At 39.3% G+C, this 20,879-nt stretch overlaps 2 protein-coding genes across 2 annotated transcripts in view; both read right to left on the reverse strand.

The window, feature by feature from the left end:
- LOC129637612 (phospholipid-transporting ATPase VB-like) overlaps nt 1-20,879 on the reverse strand; it is a 379,551-nt gene that overhangs the window by 298,587 nt on the left and 60,085 nt on the right. The window lies entirely within an intron of this gene.
- On the reverse strand, nt 19,195-19,823 carry LOC129637595 (peptidyl-prolyl cis-trans isomerase-like 3). The gene has a single exon (XM_055561810.1). It carries the CDS (start codon nt 19,713-19,715, stop codon nt 19,230-19,232), a length of 486 nt encoding a protein of 161 aa, XP_055417785.1. The 5' UTR covers nt 19,716-19,823; the 3' UTR covers nt 19,195-19,229.

The following is a 20,879-nucleotide window of genomic DNA, read 5'->3' on the forward strand; positions in this document are numbered from 1 at the left end:
ATGTGTGTGATTCCATTTGTATAAGATTTCAAAAACAGGCAAATATAATCCCTGATATTAGAAATTAGGATTATGTTTATATTGGTGAAGAGGGGAGAGGGCATGATTGGGAAGGGGCACATCAGAATCTCTGGAAAGCTCCTAAAAACATTCTATTTCTTGACCTAGTGGTGGCTTCTTAATCAAGTGACTGTGTGGAAGTGTTCATTTTGTTATAATTCATTAACCTGTATACACAAGATTAATCCACTCTGTGTATGTATAAATTATACATAAATAAAATTGTATTTTAATACAGAAGCCCTTAATACAGAAAGAAACAATCTAAGCACCAAAATAAAAGAAATTACCCCTTAAGGGTGAAACCTCTTCTGATTCGCAAGTCAAATCCTTTGTTTTCCTTTAGAGCTTTACATACTAGTCTATAATTATGCAATTACTGATGGCATCTCTGGCTAAACTGTGAGCTTCTGGAGGACGGGGCCATGTCTCATTTATCTTTAATTTCCTAGTGCTTCAAGCATGACAACATGGAAGGTGGTTAAGCATTGTGAAAGGAAGAACAATTGTTCAAAATAAACATGTAAACTCAGGTCTTTTTCTTTACTTGCTGTCTTTTCTCTATCTTACTCAAATGCCTTGAATGATGTTGTATGCATCACAACACATTTGTGGCTTTCCTTTTTAAAATTTCCTGTTTTTTATAATAATCATTTATCATCTTCAAAGAATACATTTTAAAGGGATGGGTATATACATCCAGGGCTTTCCTGGTGGCTCAGTGGTAGAGAACCTGTCTGCCAATGCAGGAGATGCAGGTTTGCTCCCTGGGTCAGGAAGATCCCCTGGAAAAGGAAATGGCAATTCACTCTAGTATTCTTGCCTTGGAATCCCATAGACAGAGGAGCCTGGCAGGCTACAGTCTATGGGCTCACAAAAAGAGTTGGACATGACTTAGTGGCTAAACCCCACCATTGCATGCTGACACACCCCCATTCTCTTTTAAGGAATTTATATTATTATAAAGTTCTAATGCTACTCAGTACAGTCCATGGACCAGCGCTAGTCTATGAAATGTTGATTACTGGTCTACAGCAAGTTAAGTACAGAAATTGAGAATGTATGTTCAGAAACAAGTACATAATATAATCTGGATTATATCAATATAATCTGAAATATGGAGTTTTTCCTGCCATATCAGTAAAGAAAGGATGTCACAGTTATCAGCAATTGCAGCCTCCAGGGACAGTGAACCAGTGAGCCCTTAGGGAACACAGGAAGGAGAAGAATATCTGCCATCCGGCAGCCATCAGACTGTAGCCACTCCCCAAACTGAGTCCTGAGGAAAGCAGGATGTGATAGCCGGATACTGGCCCCAAGAGCTGACATGCATATCATAGGAATGATTTCACTGAGCCTAGACTCTTGTATCTTCCCATACAGAGAGCAGCCCTAAATTCCTTAACTTGAGGTATCTGGTTTTCTTTAATTTACAATCATTTTTTGACATTCAGACTGACTGTCTTTTGTTGCAAAATTTCTATATAACTTGGCTCCCCCCACCCCTACGTCCTTGGGGCAGGTCTCAGGGTTACTTGAGTTGCTTTCTCCCCAACTTAAGTCCTAAAAGTTTCCACTGAATAAAACATAACTCGCAACTTTTAGGTTGCTCCTATTTTTTCAGTTGAGAACTCTACTAAGATATTGCAATGTGATTAGGAAATTTGCCTTGCATATGACATAAATTAAGTTCTAGTCATTCATAGTTAAACTAGTTATTGGTTGAAGATGGATTGAACAACAACAAAAAACTGGTCCTTTTCCATGAATAGTTTTTAAAGCTCTGCCACTGACTATTCGAGCTGGAAAAGACCAACCTCAGTATTTTACAAGTGGGGAAACTAAGATGTAGATTTTACCCAGTTCCTGATTGCCAAGTTAATGGTCTTTATACTACAATGCCACCAACATTCCCAATATTAACAAAAAGATTTAAAAATAAAATCAACATATTATTCCTGCTATTATTGGCAGTAGCAACTGTAGCTACTGTTTATCCATATCCAATGCTTAATAGCCACAACCACATGAAATGGCTATCTATATATTAAAAAACTGTCATGTCCATAATTTCACATGGTTTAACTCATATGTGTTTTTATGCCTTAAAGAAGAAGCATCTACAGCCAGAGTACATGATGTTTGGCAAGTTCTCTCTGGGGCCTATCTCCACATCCCTAACCTGAAGTTAATAATAATAACCTCAGATGTTAATATTTTATTGAGGCTTAAACAATCCTAGCCCTTGGAAGAGCATCTGGCAGGAAGTAAGTGCTTAGTGTGTATTAATTGTTCTGATTAATCAAGGAGATGATGTTGGAAATAATCTCAGAACAATCTTGTGAAACAGGAACATTTTATCCTCAGTTTATAGATGAGGATACCAGAGCTTTAAGAGAAGGTACCAATTTGAACTTTTGTCCACCTGAGTTCAAGCACATGCCCTTACATATGTCTTACAGAGCAATTTTCAATTAAGTGACAGTTCAATCAAATAACCTCATTGGGGTGTTTCAGCAGAATTGTCAATATTTGAGCAGATCAAGCATCTGGGACTCTTTAATAGTCAGTTATGTGAAAAACAGTGCAAGCTTTTTTCATGTTCTATTAAGAGAAACTAATGTCACCATTTTTGTTGATGTTGTTGTTTTTAGGTCTCCCGATGGACAAGAATACTGTAAGCAATAGACAAGGTAATGGTTACCACCTCCGATTTCCTAATAGTGCAATCTTGTAGTAATCCCTTAAGTATTTCTTTCACCTCCCAAAGGGCCCCCAAACCCCAGCGGCACCATCCTCCAGATGCTGAGGAGGGAAAACTCCATGTGGCACTTGCTGCCTGGAACCCAAGCTGTTCAACTTGGTCAGCATTTTGTACAAGACCTAAGAAACACTGTTATTTCTTCTCAAATAGAATAAGTAGTCAAGAAATTCCCTTGAGAAGCAACAAGATCTGATTGAATTTTTCAGAAATTTCTATTATTCTATCAAGTTTACCTGACAGCAAAGGACAAGCTGCCTTTCACATGCTATAAGCAAATGCATCAGCAATTCAGAAGGAAAAACGCGGGTTATTAAGTAGGAACAAGTCTCTCTGAATATATTTACACCAACTCATGGAAACCATTTTCCTTAGAAATCTCTGTGACAATCTATTTTCTAGTCTCAGGATTGCTTTAAGTTTGACAGATGATAATAAAATACAATGAAATTACGTCTGAGCTCTGAAATGTACATCAGCTTACAGATTCTTCATGACTTGAGTTTTTATTTTAACAACGTGGCTCATCCACTCTCAATATTATTCTCAAGCATTCAAGGTTTATGTCTGGGCAATGTGCCATGCTTATATAAAAGTTAGGAATACAGAAGTTATTATATATGTATATATATGCATATATGCACATATACAATGTACATATTATCTATCTGTTAACTAAGAGCTGAAAGGGGCCTTTGAGATCATCAAGACTCATTTTGTTGTCTTATAAATGAGGACTCTGAAGCCCAGAAAGAAATGCTATTCTGAAGGCTATGAAGCAAATTGGCTTCTAAACAAAGCTTGGGGGAATAACTGTAGAAAGCACCTATCATATTCTGAGGACTGCAGCAAGCATTCTCTGTACATAAATTCTCATACCATTTCTATGATGTTGGTATCATCATTTTCATTTGGTAGATGAAAAAGTTGAGATTAAGAAAGTAGTATAACTAATAGTGACCATAATGGAATTAAAGGTTTGATATCTCTGGGTTCCTTTCAGTACACCCAGTGTTTCTCTGAATGCACTCACCCCCATATCCATGTTTTGTGTTTTTTTTTTTTCCCCATATCCACATACCAAATGGATTACCGTTTTCTTAACCTTTTCCTTAAATAGACTAAACATTTATAAAGGAAGCTTTTTATCACACTTAAATGCAAAACAAATATCATGTGCTGTAAGCAGAAGATATTTATAAAAGTAAACACAAACCAACAAAAATAAGACTGAGTGACTTCACTTTCACTTTTCACTTTCATGCATTGGAGAAGGAAATGGCAACCCACTCCAGTGTTCTTGCTTGGAGAATCCTAGGGACGGGGGAGCCTGGTGGGCTGCCATCTATGGGGTCGCACAGAGTCGGACACGACTGAAGTGACTTAGCAGTAGCAGCAGACTCTGCTGCTCCTTAGATTGGATTTGCCTTCTAGTCTTTGTTGTAAATATTAGCAATTTACAGAGATATTAAAGGCCCAGCAACACCAAACTGAGATTTAAGGATTGAAAGACAAGCAAGACAAAACTTTCATTATGTGATTCAGCTCTTTGATACCACATCAGTGTCACCTAAAGTCATCTTCACTCTATCTCAGATCATTTTGAGTACCATCCTGGTACCTTCTCACTTTGAGAAAAACTGATATACCTACAGCATCTGGGCAGGTTCTGCAGACCATGATACTCTAACTCCAGTCAGCAAGCTTGTCCAGTCAGAAGGCTTGTTAAAAACACAGATTTGAGTCTTATCAAGTTTTTGATTTAGCATGTCTGGGGTAGAACCTGAGAATTTGCATTTTTAACACATTCCTGAGTATTTCTGAAATAATCCAAACAGGAACAACATCTTAAGAACTACTGCTCTGGGCTGTACTTGGCAGGGAGCAGGTAGAGAATACACAATGGCACGTGTGTGAAAATTTCACCAGAAGTTTGATAGTAATTGGAGGGATCTGGTATTTTTATTGAAATAGGCAGATGCAGCCAAGAAACAATGCATTCTTTTTTTTTTTTTTTAAATTTTATTTTATTTTTTAAACTTTACATAATTGTATTAGTTTTGCCAAATATCAAAATGAATCCGCCACAGGTATACATGTGTTCCCCATCCTGAACCCTCCTCCCTCCTCCCTCCCCATTCCATCCCTCCAATACACCAATACAGAAACAATGCATTCTTGTGTTCTGTGTGGTTTCTTCAATCCAATGAGCTCACACTGATACTATGCCACATATGAGCAGTCCGAGGTAGTATTAGATGAGGGATGGAAGTACTTCCCTCAGACCCGACAATTCAGGTCAATTCCAGGCAACTTACTATCTGCAAGGCTCTTTGCATTAACAGCAACCAGTGATTATTAATCTCAAAAGCAAAAAATGAGACTCTCCTTCTTTCTTCCACACGTTAAGACATTACATAATATTAATAAATGCTATGACAGCTAATATTCCCTCTCTTTTGGTTGCAGTTAATAGTAATGATGAATAATTTTAAAATGCCATTTTTGAATCAGTCATTGCATTGTACTAGGTAATTACACACACACACCCTCAATCACTCACTCATTCACACTCAAAGTGAGGGTTTGAGAGGCTAAGTAAGTTATCTAATGTCATACAATTGCTAAGAAGTATCACAGTGATTTAATGTTAAGTTAAATTTAAATGTCTATTTATTTATTTCTGTTTTTTTAAATACTAAACCACCCCATGCTATTATTACTATTCAATTTCTTTTTCCTTAATTTATTTTTAATTAAAGCATATTTACAATATTGTGTTGGTTTCTGTCATACATGACAGAAACATCAGTTATAGATATACGTATGTCCCCTCTTAATCAATCTTTTAATAAAACTGTATTTTATAGAGAACTAAAAAATAAGGAGAAAGGGCTCCAGATGCTTGAAACTTTTAAAAGAAAATTTTAAAACAATGTCACTGGAAGAGAGAAATCAGTGATATTTAATCAGCAATGGAGGTAGAGTTCCCTAGGTTCAAGGATGGAAGAATGTCGAAGTTTTCTTCTTAGGAGAGTGAATAAGTGGGTAGAACCAGTCTCAGAAATCCAACCTGACTTAGTGTACTCGAGTCAAGAGGAGGGTTTTATTCCCTCCTGATATGTTAAGAGCCATTTTGGAGGACAACTGTGGTAGAACAATCAAAACTGGATTGAGACCCATGAGCCTTGAATTCTGATTGTTGTTTTGTCTCAGTAACTCTGACTTTATTTCTCTGAGTCCCACGTTCACCATCTGTAAACCAGGCAGCTGGCCCAAGTTCCCTTAATTTTCCCTTTCAGAAAGGCAGACTCCTTCAACTGGATTTATTAGCACCATACGCTTCAAAATGATTATGCTCCTCTTTCAGCATAATGGGAATATGGTTTGATTGCAAACTCAGTAGTGGGTTTCAGCCTACCGTCTTTCAAGAGCCTATTAATCTGTCCATATGTGAGGTTACCCTGCAACATTCTTTGGGATATAGCACAACTTGGAGGAGAGAATCTGGACCCTCCAAGGTAGAAACAAAATTTAAATCCATATAAATAGAATTTAAGAAGAAGAAATTTAATTATCTGATTAATTTTTAAAGTCATCAATGACAACGAAACGACAAATTCCATAGGTGTTATTAGGAGTAATTATGGCAATATCTGAAAAGAAAACAACATCTGTGATTTGCCTGATTAATGGCTTAATGTATCAGGGCATCTGTTAATGGAATAACACTCCTGGCGATCTCGACTGTATGTTTGCAAGATCTGGAAATAAAGAAAGGACTGGTGGACAAGAAAGGAGCAGGGTTCCAGATTGGTTATTGGTGGTTAAATTCCTCCTGAGAATTTTGAACTCCCCTCTGGCTACCTCAACCAGAACTGTATAGCTAATTCAGAGGATAAACAAGCTCCACCACCTATATGAACTCCTGCAGGCTAAACAACTAGCTTCTCAGAGATTGCAAACATTTTACTTTGCACCTTGTGGTTGGAGATGTGTTACCCCAGCCCTGAAGGCATGCCACAGTAGGATTTTTACTAAGGTACGCATCAAGAAACTACTTGTATGCAAGAGGCTTTTTTTGAGGGGGGTAAGGTAGTAGTTAATAATTTAGGGAGTAAATGTATTTTTCTTTAAGCATCAATATTTCTCTTTTGAACTCAAAGGAAAACAAGGTGTTGCCACCTATAGTTGAAAACCACTGCAGTGTGGCAGCTTCAGGGCGTATAGAGATGAAACGGGGAAATCATATAATGGTCTCACTCTCTTCCTCAAAGCTGTATTTTCTCACTGCTTTGAGAAACAGACACAAACTACATCTGTTTCCTCAGGCTGCAATGGCTGAGAGAGGGATAGATTATTGTAAAACATATTCAGGTCCATTCAAACTGCAAGCTTTATTGCATGAGGAAGTAGCTTATCCTAATGAAATCAATTGCAGAAAAATACAACGTTCTGTTACAAAAGAAACGTGGATCTCACACTCAGCAAACCAAATGCAATTTCCAATGTGGTAAAAAGAAAAGCAGTTATGAGCTGGGCATGACTCACAAGTTAGAATTAGTGACCAGAGGAGGCAACAATTCCCCTATTATACGGAAGGGCCAAGTTGCTTTTACTCACCCCAGCAAAGATGATGTCTCTCCTGAGCGGGCTCCATTAGAAACTATGGAAAACTGGGCTTGAAAATGGCATATTTCTCTTGTGCTGCTTGGCTATAATATCACCTCTCTTTCCTATTGCATTTTTCATTTCTCTGATTATATCTGATGGTGTCAACGTGAGGCCTTAAGCTAACACTCCCTTGGAAATTCAGAGGAGGGGGAGGCCTGGACAGAAACAACTCTGACCAATAAAAGAAGGAGACAAATAAGCTGCCTCACTAGAGCCCTGTGAGAAAGAGAAGAATGGCCTGACTCTGAGTGGGGGCCCAGTAACAGCACAGTGGAGGCAGTGTTCTCAACTCGGCTGCACATCCACACAGCACCATCACTGTTAGATATGACTTCTGCATAAAGTTCTGCTTTCTGTGAATCACTGAGCCAGCAATATAAAAATTCATAAGTGATTCTATTCTCTATATGGAACAAAAATGACTTTGTCCATTTACCTTTTGCAACACATGTAATTAAGTGTGAGACAATTATAACCTATACCTCTCCTTGGGGGTTTAAAATATAATTTAGTCGCTGTGTTTCAAGGGCACTTAAGGAAGAAAAGACTCTCTGCAGTGACTATTATATCCATGCTGGTGATGAATTTACCCTCAAAGCTTCTGAAGTCCCATTTTGCAGTAGTCGTAGTTCTTATTGATTACTGTTTGATTATACAAAATAAGGAAAGTGGGACCAGAATATTGTACTTATGGATTATGTGAATTCTTCAGACATACAGAAAATCAGAATTGTTTGTGAGCTTATTGAGAGATTTGAGTCACTCCCTTAAAAGGAGATTTTCATGCATAACATTTTTTAAAAGTGAGTTTTCTGTTTACTGAGCTAATTGGGGTAAATGCTATGAAACAGGTGCCACACTGATGGACAGTTATTGGTGAGCCCATAAAGAAGGTAAAGCAAGCAACAAGCCTTCTTTGATGGTAGCAATAATGAAATACTAAGAAGCTTGGGGATAAAAGGAGGTGAAAAGAAATCAACATACCAGTTTCATGAAAATGTTTCTACATGCTCTTGGCTGGTCGCTATGCTAATTGTGAACTTACATGTACAGTTGGATCCTATTAGAAACTGTTAAGAAGAAAAAAGGACACAAGAAACGTTTTAGAAGGACTGAAACAGCCAAAACATCTAAACTTTAAATAGCTGTAAGGTACAAGCTAGCAACTTTTGAGAGCATAAAATCTGCCTAACAATTGAGACAGTCTAGAAATTTTTCAGTATGCACTTGACATTTCACAGCTGTCCATCTGCTAAAGAGAAGAATGCTTTGCAAGTCCCAGTTTCTTTCTCTCCCTTTTCTCAGAGCCCTGTGGCTTCTTGGCACTAGCATGACCTGGACTCACAGATTTGGTACATCACAGAGTGTTAGCATCAGAATTGGAGGTTGTTTGGCACTGCTTCCTTGTGCTGTGGCAGAGGACACTGAAGCTTAGAGAAGTTAATAAATCTGCTCAAGGCACACAGGAAACAGAGACGGGCCACAAACCACATCTCCTCACTTCTAAAGCCAGTGCTCTTTCCCTCACCACTTCCCCAATAAACAGAGAGGTGCACACAAAGCTGGGATGAGAAGATCTAGCATATTAATCTCTTGATAATCATGGGGACCAATGGCTACAGAGTACTCAAAGCATAAGTTCGTTTTCCAAGCTTAGAAACTGTAAATATTGATAAAACAGGCATGTGCTAAGTTATTTGCATCATGAAGTTGAAATTAAATATCTATGTCCAGCTAATTAGAACCCTAATGACAAGTAATAGATAGCAGAGACTATGTTCAGTTTGTGCTAGAGAGGCTATATTTCATCTGGCTGCTGGAATTTCTTAATAAATCATGCTAAAAAATCACACATGACAGAGTTTTATGTAGTTCCTTTTTCCTGCCATCAACTTTCCTACACTTAAGTGAATTAACCATTTTTGTATTTGGATTTCTCATTGGTTGCCTCATACTCTTCATGTATAATTTTTAGAGTTTGTCATGGTTTAGCCCGTATATTCTTGCAGCCCCAAATCACCAACTAAGAGGCAATAGTTGGGGCTTCCCTGGTGGCTCAGTGGTAAAGTATCCATCTGTTCAAAGGAAGAAGCAGTGGTTGACAGAAACTTTTGCCTCTTCATCTCTCATCCACCCATACCACACAACCAGGACAAATTTCATATGCTTAAGGCCCATTATTTACTCCATGCTGTGCACATTTTCCTGGTGGTAACTGTAACTATTAATGAGTGGTTACTCTGTGCCAAGCACTGGGGTAAGTACTCTACATAATTAGACTCATTTAATTCCTGAATATCCTTAACAGTTTGACTTAATTATTCCTATACAAAAACTCATAAAATTCTTCATACTTTAACAAAAGTAGTTGCAGGGAAAAATCTTCTTGTAGTCACTGTGATAAATCAGTGCTTATTTGTCTTGATTTTAGTCAAGAGAAAGTCAAAGGTCTAGAAAAATTTTCACTGAACAAGCAGAGTAATGTGTTAAGTGCTTGGAATGGAAAATAACTTGAGGCCTTTTAGCAGGTTAACCAGATGTGACACTGGTTGAGGACTAATGAACAAGGGTTGGAAGAAGTACTGTGTAATAACAAGATCACGAGCAGGAGTTAGTTACAGGACAGACTAGCCATGAAACTAGTGCCTTCAGGACTGAGGTATGGGGATGGACCGCAGGGCAGTAGCCCAGGACAATTTCATCTCTGGAGATGTAACATGATGGAACACAGTTCATTTACCAGCTCTCCCTTTGGGAAGAATACAGTATAAGCAGCCTGAGAAAGAGGTAAGACGCCCTCAAGGACCAGGCATGGACACTCCTCCTAAATCAGTATTCTCAACAAGGGGTGACTTTTCCCAATCCCCTTCCCAGCCACCCCCCCACCCCCCCACAGAGGACTTTTGGTGCTATCTGGAGACATCTTTGACCATCATACTGTGTGATGGGGAAGTCACTGGCATCTGGTGAATAGAGCCCAGAGATGCTGATAAACATCTGACACTGCACAGAACATCCTCTTATGATGAAGAATTACTGGGCCCAAAATGTCAATAGTGCTGAGGTTGAGAAATTCTGCCTTAAATGTTCTCTGAGAAGGGAGTTTAAATCAGGTGCTCTGTGACAATCTAGAGGGGTGGGAGTGAGGTTCACGAGAGAGGAGACATATGTTTACCTATGTCTGATTCATGTCTATGTGTGGCAGAAAACAGTACAACGTCATAAAGCAATTATCCTCCAATTAAAATGAAGTAAATTTAAATTAGGAAACAAAACAAAACAAAACAAAAACTGTTCCCTAAATTCCCCAGGTGCTGGGTCAAGCTAACCACAGAACTGAATCATGGAATAAATGAGTTTGGTGAGTCTTGTTTACCTTTCCCCAACCTAGGCTTTGCTCTTTCTCTGGATAGTTATTGAACAAACTTCTCAAGATGAGCAGTTTGAAGGAGTATGAAGTCTTAGGCTAGGTCACTAGCAATTAGTTTGATTTCTGAAATAATTTTAAAAAGCAAAGACAAAATAATGATGAAAAGCCTTTATAGTAAGAAGTATTGAGGGAGCAAGGGCAGGCTCAGCTGGAAAACACCAGTAACTACAGAAAACCTCAGTGGATGATGACTTCTTGGTCATTTGTCATCAAGTAATTTATGTGATATGCAGTGTTCCTAAACCAGATGCGACAGAGTGGTAATTACCTGCACAAATATTTCATTTGGCCTGCACAGACTTAAATTTTAGATTCATTGGCAGTGTTAAACATTGGGATGCTTCTTATAATAGTACAGATTTTTTGCGTGTGCAACTCAACTAGCCAAAGAACTGACAACTGTGGGTTGTTTCTCATCAGTCAAAAGCTATCCATTGCTGAATGGTGCTGCCTGGACAGGGCATGAGCAGCCCCATTCCTCAGCTGAATTGCTTCTGGAGGTTATACTACCTGCCTGGTCCTTGTCGCAATCTTAGCTTGCAACTTCTGTCTTAAAAAAATCATACTCTTCTTTTCCTTTCCTCTTTAGGGTGACCCTATATAATGATAGTGTCTTTTGCAGTGTATGCAGTGTTGCCTAGATTTGTTTTCATTCAGTCAGTTTTGCACCATCTTTTGGCTATGTTTGTGTTAATCACAATTATGACTTTTGGATGACTTTGTTTTTCTTTTTCTTTCAATTTTTCTGGTTACTCAAAAGGTGACTAAAGAGTAAAAAATGACTCATTGTTAACCCACTGGGATGGAAAGCCACCACAATTCCTGTCCTACCCATTTTGATAGCTTAATAATTTTTGATATATAAAACATGAATAAAATAGTTCCCAAATAAATATTTTGACCATGACTTAAGGAAACTTGGTAGGCATAATTTACTGAGATCTATATAAAATTACTTTTAGAATAAAATACTGCATACTGATGTTGAAAATGAGAAACAAAGTTCAAAGAGGTATTTTATACTGTCAGATCAAGTCATTAGAAGGTCACAAAACAAGCTTGTGAACCAGTATTCCTTTATATTCTTAAAAATTATTTAGGGTTTTTTTGTTTATGCTTGCTATAACCATCTACACTTACTGTATTAGAAATTTAAAATTAGAAAAATCCAAATTATTTATTCATTTCTTTAAAATAACTAGTGAGAACTTTTCTAAATCTCATTAGTTGTTTGGATTCATAGAGGACATCTGCATTCTCATATGCATTTATCCATTCGTTCTGTTGCATCATGTTTTTTTGCTTGAAATACACGAAGAAAATCCAGCATTATACCTAGTTATAAAGGGGAACACTCGAGGGTCCCCTAAAAGAGCTTTGAGAACTGTGGTTAGCTTTATGTGTTGACTTGGCTATGCTACAGTGTCTGGTTATTCAACCAGGCACTAGTCTAGGTGGTGTGGAGGTATTTTTGTAGGCGTGACTAAACTCCATAATCAGTCCATCCAAAATAAGGCCTGATTCAGTCAGTTGAAAGGACTTGGAAACACAGCTGTGTCTTCTCAGAAGAAGAAGAAAAAATGCCATCTATAAACAGCAGTTTCAGCTCATACTTGAGAATTCCAGCATGCCAGCTAATGGCCTTCCCTATGAATGTCATACTTGCATAGCTAGCCACCAATCATGTAAGCCAATTCCTTGCAATAAATCAATAAATTCTCTCTCTATATATGTGTGTATGTGTGCATATGTGCATGTGTGTGTGTGTCTGTGTGTGTGTGTTTAAAACCTAGTGGTTCTGTTCCTCTGGCTGAACTCTGACACAGGAACCACCTAGGGGGTCCTCAGACCACACTGTGAGAATCACTGATATATACTTTATAAAGTCTTTGATGTCAGTTAACTAATTGGCTTAACATAATAATTCTATGAAATAATTCAATGAAACTAAGCCATACCGTGTGGGGCCACCCAAGATGGATGGGTCATGGTGGAGAGGTCTGACAGAATGTGGTCCACTGGAGAAGGGAATGGCAAACCACTTCAGTATTCTTGCCTTGAGAACCCCATGAAAAGGCAAAATGATAAGATACTGAAAGAGGAACTCCCTGGGGCAGTAGGTGCCCAATATGCTACTGGAGATCAGTGGAGAAATAACTCTAGAAAGAATGAAAGGATGGAGCCAAAGCAAAAACAACACCCAGTTGTGGATGTGACTGGTGATAGAAGCAAGGTCCAATGCTGTAAAGAGCAATATTGCATAGAAACCTGGAATGTCAGGTCCATGAATCAAGGCAAATTGGAAGTGGTCAAACAGGAGATGGCAAGAGTGAACATCGACATTCTAGGAATCAGTGAACTAAAATGGACTGGAATGGGTGAATTTAACTCAGATGATCATTATATCTACTACTGTGGGCAAGAATCCCTTAAAAGAAATGGAGTAGCCATCATGGTCAACAAGAGTCTGAAATGCAGTACTTGGATGCAATCTCAAAAACGACAGAATGATCTCTCTTCATTTCCAAGGCAAACCATTCAATATCACGGTAATCCAAGCCTATGCCCCAACCAGTAATGCTGAATAAGCTGAAGTTGAATGGTTCTATGAAGACCTACAAGATCTTATAGAACTAACACCCAAAAAAGATGTCCTTTTCATTATAGGGGAATGGAATGCAAAAGTAGGAAGTCAAGAAACACCTGGAGTAACAGGCAAATTTGGCCTTGGAGTACAGAATGAAGCAGGGCAAAGGCTAATAGAGTTTTGCCAAGAGAACACACTGGTCATAGCAAACACCCTTTTCCAACAACACAAGAGAAGACTCTACACATGGACATCACCAGATGGTCAACACCAAAATCAGACTGATTATATTCTTTGCAGCCAAAGATGGAGAAGCTCTATACAATCAACAAAAACAAGACCAGGAGCTGACTGTGGCTCAGATCATGAACTCCTTATTGACAAATTCAGACTTAAATTGAAGAAAGTAGGGAAAATCACTAGACCATTCAGGTATGACCTAAATCAAATCCCTTATAACTATACAGTGAAATTGAGAAATAGATTTAAGGGACTAGATCTGATAGACAGAGTGCCTGATGAACTATGGACGGAGGTTCGTGACACTATACAGGAGACAGGGATCAAGACCATCCCCATGGAAAAGAAATGCAAGAAAGCAAAATGGCTGTCTGAAGAGGCCTTACAAATAGCCATGAAAAGAAGAGAAATGAAAAGCAAAGGACAAAAGGAAATATATTCCCATTTGAATGCAGAGTTCCAAAGAATAGCAAGGAGAGATAAGAAAGCCTTCCTCAGCAATCAATGCAAAGAAATAGAGGAAAACAACAGAATGGGAAAGACTAGAGATCTCTTCAAGAAAATTAGAGATACAAAGGGAACATTTCATGCAAAGATGGGCTCAATAAAGGACAGAGATGGTATGAACCTAACAGAAGCAGATATACTAAGAAGAGGTAGCAGGAATACACAGAAGAATGGTACAAAGAAGATCTTCACGACCCAGATAATCATGATGGCGTGATCACTCACCTAGAGCCAGACATCCTGGAATGTGAAGTCAAGTGGGCCTTAGGAAGCATCGCTATGAACAAAGCTAGTGGAGGTGATGGAATTCCAGTGGAGCTATTTCAAGTCCTGAAAGATGATGTTGTGAAAGTGCTGCACTCAATATGCCAGCAAATTTGGAAAACTCAGCAGTGGCCACAGGACTGGAAAAGGTCAGTTTTCATTCCAATCCCAAAGAAAGGCAATGACAAAGAATGCTCAAACTACTGCACAATTGCACTCATCTCACACACAAGTAATGCTCAAAATTCTCCAAGCTAGGCTTCAGCAATACATGAAACGTGAACTTCCAGATGTTCAAGCTGGTTTTAGAAAAAGCAGAGGAACCAGAGTTCAAATTGCCAACATCTGCTGGATCATCGAAAAAGCAAGAGAGTTCCAGAAATACATCTTCTTCTGCTTTATTGACTATGCCAAAGCCTTTGACTGTGTGGATCACAATAAACTGTGGAAAACTCTGAAAGAGATAGGAATACCAGACCACCTGACCTGTCTCTTGAGAAACCTGTATGCAGGTCAGGAAACAACAGTTAGAACTGGATATGGAACAACAGACTGGTTCCAAATAGAAAAAGGAGTACGTCAAGGCTGTATATTGTCACCCTACTTATTTAACTTCTATTCAGAGTACATCATGAGAAACGCTGGGCTAGAAGAAGCACAAGCTGGAATCAAGATTGCTGGGAGAAATATTAATAACCTCAGGTATGCAGATGATACCAGCCTCATGGCAGAAAGTGAAGAGGAACTAAAAAAGCCTCTTGATGAAAGTGAAAGAGGAGAGTAAAAAGTTGGCTTAAAGCTCAACATTCAGAAAACTAAGATCATGGCATCTGTTCCCATAACTTCATGGGAAACAGATGGGGAAAGAGTGGAAACAGTGTCTGACTTTATTTTTTTGGGGCTCCAGAATCACTGCAGATGGTGATTGCAGCCATGAAATTAAAAGATGCTTACTTCTTGGAAGGAAAGTTATGACCAACCTCAACAGCACATTAAAAAGCAGAGACATAATTTTGCCAACAAAGGTCTGTCTAGTCAAGGCTATGGTTTTTCCAGTGGTCATGTATGGATGTGAGAGTTGGACTGTGAAGAAAGCTGAGCACTGAAGAATTGATGCTTTTGAACTGTGGTGTTGGAGAAGACTTTTGAGAGTCCCTTGGACTGCAAGGAGATCCAACCAGTCCATCCTAAAGGAGATCAGTCCTGGGTGTTCATTGGAAGAACTGATGTTGAAGCTGAAACTCCAGTACTTTGGCCACCTCATGTGAAGAGTTGACTCATTGGAAAAGACCCTGATGCTGGGAGGTGTTGTGTGCAGGAGGAGAAGGGGATGACAGAGGATGAGATGGCTGGATGGCATCACTGACTCAATGGATATGAGTTTGGGTAAGCTCCAGGAGTTGGTGATGGACAGGGAGGCCTGGCATGCTGTGGTTCATGGGATCGCAAAGAGTCGGACACGACTGAGCAAGTGAACTGAACTGAATAATTCTATGAAGTAAAAAAGGCAGAAATCATTATTTCTATCGCCAAAGATGATATTTATCAAATGTCGCACACCCATCAGAGGCTGTTAGTCTGGATCCTTAACAACAGCAACAATTACAGAGCTCCTATCCTTCAGCACAATAACTGTCAATATATTTGCAAGTATACACACAGATCTGTATGTAGGTCAAGAAACAGCAGTTAGAACCAGACACAGAACAATGGACTTGGTCAAAATTGGGAAAGTAATACGTCAAGGCTTTATATTGATATCCTGCTTATTTAATTTCCATGCAGATACATCATGCAAAATATTGGGCTGGATAAATAACAAGCTGGAGTCAAGATTTCCAGGAGAAATATCAGCAATTTCAGATATGGAGATGATACCACTAATAGCAGAAAGTGAAGAGGAACTAAAGAGCCTCTTGATGAGGGTGAAAAAAGAGTGTAAAAAAGCTGGTTTGAAACTCAACATTCAAAAACCTAATATCATGGCATCCAGTTCCATCACTTCATGGCAAATAGGTGGGGAAACAATGGAAACAGTGACAGACTTATTTTCCTTGGCTTCAAAATCACCATGGATGGTGACTGCAGCCACAAAATTAAAAGACGCTTGCTCTTTGCAAGAAAAGCTATGACAAACCTAGATGGCATATTAAAAAACAGACATCATTTGCTGACAAAGGTCCCTCTAGTCAAAGCTATGGTTTTTCCAGTAGTCATGTACATATGTGAGAGTTAGACCACAAAGAAGGGTGAGCACAGAACTGATTCTTTCAAATCTTGGTGCTGGAGAAGACTCTTGAGTCCCTTGGACAGCAGGGAGATCATACCAGTCAATCCTAAAGGAAATCAATGCTGAATATTCACTGGAAGGACTGATGCTGAAGCTGAAGCTCCAAAACTTTGGCTACCTGATGTGAAGAGCTGACTCGTTGGAAAAGACCCCGATGCTGGGAAAGACTGGTGGCATGAAGAGAAGGGGGTGACAAGAGGATGAGATGGTTGGATGCACCACTGACTCAATGGACATGAGTCTGAGCAAGCTCTGGGAGACAGCAAAGGACAGGGAAGCCTGGTGTGCCACAGTCCATGGGGTTGCAAAGAGTTGGACACGACTTTGTGATAGAACAACAGCACAAATCTAGACAGTCATATTACTTAATGCACACACACCACACAGAAATTCTTTAGAAAAAGTAGATGGGACTTAAAACCTTTAAGTTGGTTTCCTACCAAAAAGTGATACTAAAGAAAAATAGGGCTTTGTTTAATGCTCAAGCAGCGTATAATGTGCCTGGTAGAATAAGATTGCTCATTTCTAAAGCTATGAGATTCAATGAGATGATTAGGAATTTGATTCTTTACCAATAATTTTTAAGTACTAGGCTCTGGAATAGGGCTGCTTTCATCTTTTTCAGCTACTGCCATTATGGAGTGGATCCCCCGTGCCTATTTGATACTCCCACTACTCAGTGAATTTATGGAAGTCACTGAGCAGCGGGCGCTTAGTAATAGTGACCTGTTCATTGAATGACTGAGGATGCCAAGGATGGGCGCAACACAGAGAAGTGAAAAGACAGAGCAAAAGTGGAAACGTTTGGAGAAATGAAAAAACCAAAGTTTTTCATCTCACAGTTAGAACCAGACACAGAACAATGGACTTGGTCAAAACTGGAAAAGAAGGAATATGACTTTTAAAAAAGAATAAAGAGGAAACTGAGCTGGAGAAAAGAGTATGTATCAAAGAGTAATAAAGAGTTATGTGAACAAATGAAAGGCTTCCATTCTAGGAAAGACTGGCCAAAGACTATCTTTCATTAGGAAGAAGAGGCAGAATAATATCATGACTGAGAGAATGAACTTTTGTCAGATAGATGTGAGTTTGGGTCTTAGTTACATCACACATTAGCTATGTGATCTTGGGTAAATTACCTAACTTTTTTGGTCCCAGTTTCTACACCCATGAACTTCAGTTACTGTGAAGATTAAGGAAGTACATATAAAGTACATCACATAGTGTCTAGCATAGAGTAAATCCAGTGAGTGTTGGCTCCCATGATTATTAATGTTACTACTGCAATTATTATTAATTCTAGAGGCAGTAAGCAGCCCATGGGAGGGTTTTAATTGGGATGGTGATAGTGAGACACCTGTCAATTTTGAAAATACATTTGATGCTAGTTAGAATGAATCATTAAAGGGAAATATTGGAGCCAGAACAATCAGGAAATTACTTTAATTGTACAATCACAAAGAAGTGACAGAGGTAATTAATATTCTAGCCCAGTGCTCCTTCCACTGGATCAGCCAATACACAACAGATTGGACTTTTGCATTTCATTATTCTAAATAGGAGCAAAAGTTCTCTTTTAAAGCATAATTGGGAAAAGAGAAACTGTATAAAATTTTGCAAGCATATTTAATTTCAATACATCATTGGTCAGATTTAGGGGAGAATGTTAGAAGCTGAAAGTTGCAAATTTTAGATTGTCAAACTTTCTGACATACCTATTACATTTTCAAGTTCTCTCTGCTTACATGGCAAATTAACTAGAGGTTCCCAGGAAATGAACTGCTAAGGAGGCACCAGTCTAGGCTAATAATAAAAAGCAAAACTGCTTACAAGTCACACAAACATCTTTGTGTATGTCTAGGATCTTCTAAGAGAGACACATAGCTGGATATGTGATATCTACAGAGCTTACAAATGGTGGCTATTCACATTCAGTGAAACCCACATGTTAATATCTGGGTATGCTGGCAGTAAAATCAGCTGATGACAGGTAAGGAGACTAGTAGGTAAGGAGGAGGATTCACTTGTCAATATATGGCACTGGTCACAATATATGAACAAGCACTGCAGCTACTGCTGCTGCTAAGTCGCTTCAGTCGTGTCCGACTCTGTGTGACCCCACAGATGGCAGCCCACCAGGCTCCCCCGTCCCTGGGATTCTCCAGGCAAGAACACGAGTGGGTTTCCATTTCCTTCTCCAATTCATGAACGTGAAAAGTGAAAATGAAGTCGCTCAGTCATGTCCGACTCTTAGCGACCCCATGGACTGCAGCCCACCAGGCTCCTCCGTCCATGGGATTTTCCAGGCAAGAGTACTGGAGTGGGGTGCCATTGCCTTCTCCAATTAAAACTGAGTAAACCATAATAGGTGTGTTCCTTGAATAGTTTGCCAAGTATTTGTCCAGGTCTATTATAGCTACTGGGCAAATGGGTTGGCATGAATAGTTATGTCCTTAATGTGTACATCATTAAGAGGTCGATATGTCTTCTCATTTACGGGTAACTTCTCCAGTTCATCTAGAGTCTCCAGACCTTCTATCACCTTGCCAAATACTGTGTATTTCATGTCCAGATGTGGCTGCTTCCCATAGGTGATGAAAAACTGAGATCCATTGGTATTTGGGCCATTATTAGCCATAGATAGAACACCTCTAACACTGTGCTTAAGATATTCACTATATTCGTCTTCAAACTTCTTGCCCCAGATACTGTTACCTCCCCTTCCAGTACCTGTCGGATCTCCCATTTGAACCATGAAACCCTTGATATTTCTATAAAATATACAGCCATTGTAGTAATTACTGGCACAAAGAGCCAAGAAATTTTCACATGTTTTGGGTGTCCTTTCACAGAAGACTTCTATTTTAATATCACCTACATCTGTATGCAATGTCACCGACATTTTCTTTCTTGATGGTTTCAGGAAGCACTGTTACTTTCTCAGAGTTTATTGAGAGAAGTTCAAAAACGAGCCTCTCTTCCTCCCGGCTCCTGTGTCCCGCCAGTTTCACAACACCAGGAAGTTCCACGCAGGAGCGGAAGTAGCACTCGCGGAGTCCTGGGACTGGTGAGTCTTCAGAGAATTAGATTCCCGCGTGGGTAGCTGAGCCTTAGGTGGAGGGCTGTGGCAGCCCCCTGATAGCCACAGGGCAGAGAGAGCGCAGAAAACCTTGTTGCCTCGAGATAGGATAGGGCTCTAGAGGGGCTGCTTGTTGATAGAGCACTAGTCTTTTTTTTTTTTTTTACTTTACAATATTGTATTGGTTTTGCCATACATCAACATGCATCCGCCACGGGTGTACACGTGTTCCCCATCCTGAACCCTCCTCCCACCTCCCTCCCCATACCATCCCTTTGGGTTATCCCAGTGTACCAGCCCCAAGCTTCCTGTATCCTGCATCGAACCTGGACTGGCGATTCATTTCTTATATGATATTATACATGTTTTAATGCCATTCTCCCAAATCATCCCCTCCCTCTCTCTCCCACATAGTCCAAAAGACTGTTCTATACATCTGTGTTTCTTTTGCTGTCTCGCATACAGGGTTATCGTTACCATCTTTCTAAATTCCATATATATGCATTAGTATACTGTATTGGTGTTTTTCTTTCTGGCTTACTTCACTCTGTATAATAGGCTCCAGTTTCATCCACCTCATTAAAACTGATTCAAATGTATTCTTTTTAATGGCTGAGTAATACTCCATTGTTTATATGTACCACAGCTTTCTTATCCATTCATCTGCTGATGGACATCTAGGTTGCTTCCATGTCCTGGCTATTATAAACAGTGCTGCGATGAACATTGGGGTACATACACATGTCTCTTTCCCTTCTGGTTTCCTTGGTGTGTATGCCCAGCAGTGGGATTGCTGGGTCGTATGGCAGTTCTATTTCCAGTTTTTTAAGGAATCTCCACACTGTTCTCCATAGTGGCTGTACTAGTTTGCATTCCCACCAACAGTGTAAGAGGGTTCCCTTTTCTCCACATCCTCTCCAGCATTTATTGCTTGTAGACTTTTGGATCGCAGCCATTCTGACTGGCATGAAATGGTACCTCATTGTG

The sequence above is a fragment of the Bubalus kerabau genome, chromosome 1 (assembly GCF_029407905.1).
Source record: "Bubalus kerabau isolate K-KA32 ecotype Philippines breed swamp buffalo chromosome 1, PCC_UOA_SB_1v2, whole genome shotgun sequence".
NCBI lineage: Eukaryota > Metazoa > Chordata > Mammalia > Artiodactyla > Bovidae > Bubalus > Bubalus kerabau.